Source organism: Rhinoderma darwinii, chromosome 6 (assembly GCF_050947455.1).
Source record: "Rhinoderma darwinii isolate aRhiDar2 chromosome 6, aRhiDar2.hap1, whole genome shotgun sequence".
NCBI classification, from domain to species: Eukaryota; Metazoa; Chordata; class Amphibia; order Anura; family Rhinodermatidae; genus Rhinoderma; species Rhinoderma darwinii.
Genome location: NC_134692.1, coordinates 95,061,160 through 95,065,506, shown reverse-complemented (window position 1 = coordinate 95,065,506; position 4,347 = coordinate 95,061,160). Strand labels below are relative to the sequence as shown.

General features: G+C 35.9%; 1 protein-coding gene across 1 annotated transcript; it reads right to left on the bottom strand.

Moving 5' to 3' along the window:
* Positions 1–956: 956 nt before the first annotated feature.
* On the bottom strand, positions 957–2,472 carry LOC142656378 (hemoglobin subunit alpha-5-like). The gene is made up of 3 exons (XM_075831295.1): positions 2,378–2,472; positions 1,508–1,712; positions 957–1,085 (listed from the first exon to the last, which is right to left on the bottom strand). Exons 1-3 carry the CDS (start codon positions 2,470–2,472, stop codon positions 957–959), a joined length of 429 nt encoding a protein of 142 aa, XP_075687410.1.
* Positions 2,473–4,347: the final 1,875 nt, after the last annotated feature.

Genomic DNA, 4,347 nt, shown 5'->3' with positions numbered 1-4,347 from the left:
TCAAGTTGATTTTAAAGATTTCTTAATATATTTGTTACCCATAATAAACACCACAGCCTTTTATTTCCAACTTTTTGTATGCTTGTCTTTTATTTATGGTATTTCTGGGGGTTGTATATGCTATCCCATGTTTTAAGGCGTTGTGCACATGGCCGTATTATGGATCTGTGTTGTACAAAGCTATAATATGACAGCCTGTTATTGGCCCATACTGTACCTCTGTGTACCTTGAATATTATATCTGTATGAATTAATTAGAAAAAAAAAAAGTGGCATGTAGCATATCTTTAGTATAACAGAGGTGTTCTCCCCTAGATGCAAGAACAAGTGCCTATTGATCCATAAATCAAACAGGGTCCAAGCACCCGACTTTGAACAAGCTATTAGTTCCTGCCTCCTATACATTCTGTGCAAAAAACAGTATAGTAATTTATATACATAACTTTGCAATATTAAAGGCTATGTACACCTCTGAAATCATTTTTGTTGTTTTTTTTTTTTTATATATAAAAACGTTTATCAGTGTGTTTGGTGCAACTTTCTAAACATTTTTTATCAAAACCTATTTTAAACTTTTTGAGATACAGCTGCTTTGTATCCTATATACAGAGCAGCTGTATCTAGGGCTGAAACCTGTATCTGTCAGGTCAGCAGCACTGACGGGTTCTTACACGCAAGATCCACCTGTTATCCATCACATCTAAGTTATGACGGCAATCAGCAATATTTATATGTGTCATTTGGTATAATAGCCCAGCAAGATGTCATGATGATGTGCTGCACATAAATAGGACACCATATTTTGATAATCTACTTTAAAACTATTTACAATTCCAACTATTTGTCCAAATCAAAAATGTAATGATAACCATAAACAACCATGTGCTGTTAAAATTAGATTTATTGAATAACTGGAAAAGTCACATTAACAACCAGTTATTACATTGAGTCACAGTTTATCTGTACTTGGACACCAGAACGGAAGACACAACAGACAGGAACTTGTCCCAAGCAGCCTGAGCAACAGCATTGAATTCCTTAGGGAAATGGACAGCCAGAGTCACCTGGATGGAGTGGGACAGCAGCTACAAGAGAAACAGATTGTCATTAGTAATCATCAAGGGAACATCAAATGAATATGAATGACATATTCTAAACTTTTCTTCATGTATTTGCACACAGTACTAAAGATAGTACCAGTAATGGATCTGGTCTTCTGTGGTTATGACATTTACTAGTTTATCTAATGAAGCTTTAGAAGCACAACTCCATTCTAAGGGAGACCAGATCGTTTAAAGCAAACATATGACAAGTAACAAACCTCTTTAAATTAGTTTTGGTAATTTTAACAATCAATTCAGTAAAAATCTATTTATGAAAATATGGATAAGTTAAATGTAAACTTTTTAAAAGACAAAAATGGTTTCTAATAAAAGATTATTTTCTTTATTTTAATCTGTCACATAAATGATATTGATAGGTATATACAGATGACTAAGCTACTTACTCTGAAGTTGCCAGGGTCAACCCTGAGCTTCTGGGCATGCAGGTCACTGAGGGAGGACAGAGCATGGTCAATGTCATCCAGGTGTTGGGCAGCATTACCAATGGCATTCACAACCTTTCCACCATGGCTATGGAGATCCTTGGAGTCATGGCTTAGGTCGAAGTGGCTGAAGTAGGTTTTGGTCTGAGGGAAGCTCAGGAAGAGCCTGTAGGAAAAGAACATATGATTCATAAAGATTATTAACAAACATTGTAATAATTTGCTAGGTCATTGATTTATATTGTGATATGGTTTTACAATATATTAAGACATAAAATAATGAAGTTACTCATGGGACCTTCACTGTGTCATACTTAAAAGGGTTGTCTCATGAAGCTGATCACTGGAGGCCCGGCTTCAAAAGCGTCAGCGGAGCTACGACCATACATTTCCTCTTCTATGGCAACCGTATGCCCTAATAAGGCATTTGCATAAGGGTTGTCTTAGTGAGAAAACCCTTTTAAAATATCCTATACTAAGCATTCAGATAGTATGACATAGAATAAACTAAAAGAGTGTAGGAAAAAAATAACTATATCTTTAATGTAAAGTATGAGAATGCAAGATCAACAGCCAATCTAGCTATAGAGAAGGGTCCAGGACTCATATATATGTAATATAAATATAGAATAATTCTTAATGTGGGTTTACTATGTAATAACTCTCCATAAATCAAACACCCATCAAGTAGACTTTCATTTAAGATGACTTTTGTTGACTTTAATGATTTGTCCAACATTTGGTAGAGTACTACCTAATACACGATGAAAAAGTTAATACAAACATTTACAGTAATAGAGTGTGAATAATAAGAAGACAGGTTGGCATTACCTTTCCAGAGCCTCTGCTCCAATATCATCAGCATGGCCAGCAACCTTGGCCCAGATGGAGGTGATGGCTGCCTTCTCAGCTTCAGAAAAAGTCATGGTTGATTCAGGTCAGTGCAGATTTGCTGGACAGTTCCTAATGTGATGACTTTGACTTGCACTTTTAAAGAGATGCAGACTTTAGACACAACTTCATTGGTTCTTTTTTTCAGTTACACCCACTTGCTTATCTTTGAAACAAAAGAATTATGTCAGGGATTCTATACTGTCTGCTAATGATATAATAATGATATAGTTTGTTATCTCAACATACTGTGATACCATACAGCACTTACTGTAACATACTTCATACAGTACTTACAGTGATAACAGCATATGCTGATTCATCGCTATTATAAAGCTAACTTTGCATCTTTGTTCAACATACTTCTTCCTTCAGAATCTAGAGATTATCAGCTAAAGTTTGTCTTTTATTTGCTTTGTATCTGCACCTTATAAATCTAGTGTTTCTACAATTATTTATTTCCACCAAATGTTTCATCGTTTTTTAGCTATAAAGATGATTTTTAGTTAAAGCATTACAGAAATAGACAGAAATGCAATTTTGACGTTTTGAGCTAATATGAACGCTCGTTCCCGATTGTTGCCCTGTGTAAATAGGCCAACGATCAGTCGATGAATGGCAAAATGCTCTTTCATCGGCTGATCATCGGGTGTAAACAGGGAAATGTGCTGCCGACACGATGGAAATGTATGGGGATGAAAGTTCATAGTAACAATTGCTCGTCTCCATACATGACCAATCATTGCTCCTTGTGAAAGGAGCAAACGAGCGCTAATAAACAACCTGTATCTTTGATCGACGCTCGTTTTTATGGCCCATATTGGCCCATGTAAAATACTTTTTATATTACATATTATGGCCAGCATAAACAGTAATCTCTTAGTATATTGGTACTTATGGAATTGATACTTCTGTCAGTGGGAACAATCGAAACATTTTTTACAAATTGCCCTTAGTTCTCAACAACAAGCTATAGACTTGTATTTATGACAGTGTTTTTTCTGCCAGTGACTTGTACTCATGTGGAATAAGTCTCCCATTCTAGCTGAATCCTCTCTGTTTCAAACTAAGTGTTCTGACATGCGCAGTAGTCTTGGTTTGGCACCTAGTCTTTATAGCAACAAAAAGTCACAGTGCGCAGATGCGCAAATACTCTTAGCTGTTAGACTAAGTCCTGTGACATGCGCAGAAAACCAAAATCGACACTTTCGAAAATAAGTATTTTGACATGCGCAGACGCTCCAATTTGAACCTCTGTAAGAATTCTTCTGTTCTATAACAATACAGCGCATTTGCATACTAAAGCCAGTCATTGGATATTTCTTTAGTGCTCTAATAGGTTCACTGAAATGTACATCATAGGTGAAGGGAGATTAGCGATTTCAATTGGACTGTAAGCAATGACAAGTCTTATGACACAAACAGGAAGTCTATAAGAAGGGGAACGATCAGCGTCCATCGCCATTAGCCGCAATATACCCTGAAGTATTTTAAAATACTGCAGCATTCTGTTAAATATATGTGAAAGCGGACTGCAGCCGCAAATCCAGACAAATATTAGATAGAGCTGTGACTCTTTATGCAACAGTATTGACGTTTATACTACAATTCAGTCTCAGACCGCAGTAGTCTTTTTAATTTATGTGGTGTTTGTCTTAGTCTAAAATTTTCATTAAAATTTATGTTTTCAATTTATGGTTTTTTTTCATGCTTATGCAAGTTATTCATATTGTGAATTTAAATGTTGGCCCGTCAGCTAACTTGGGACTCGAATTACAAAATGTTCCTGTATATTTCTCCTGGGTTAATCAGCCTTTCTCTTGAGACCCTGACCCACTGTGGTCTCCGTTTGAATTATATACTAGAGAATGGCAGGTTTCTTGTCGAAAAAATTAAATTCAGTAAATTTA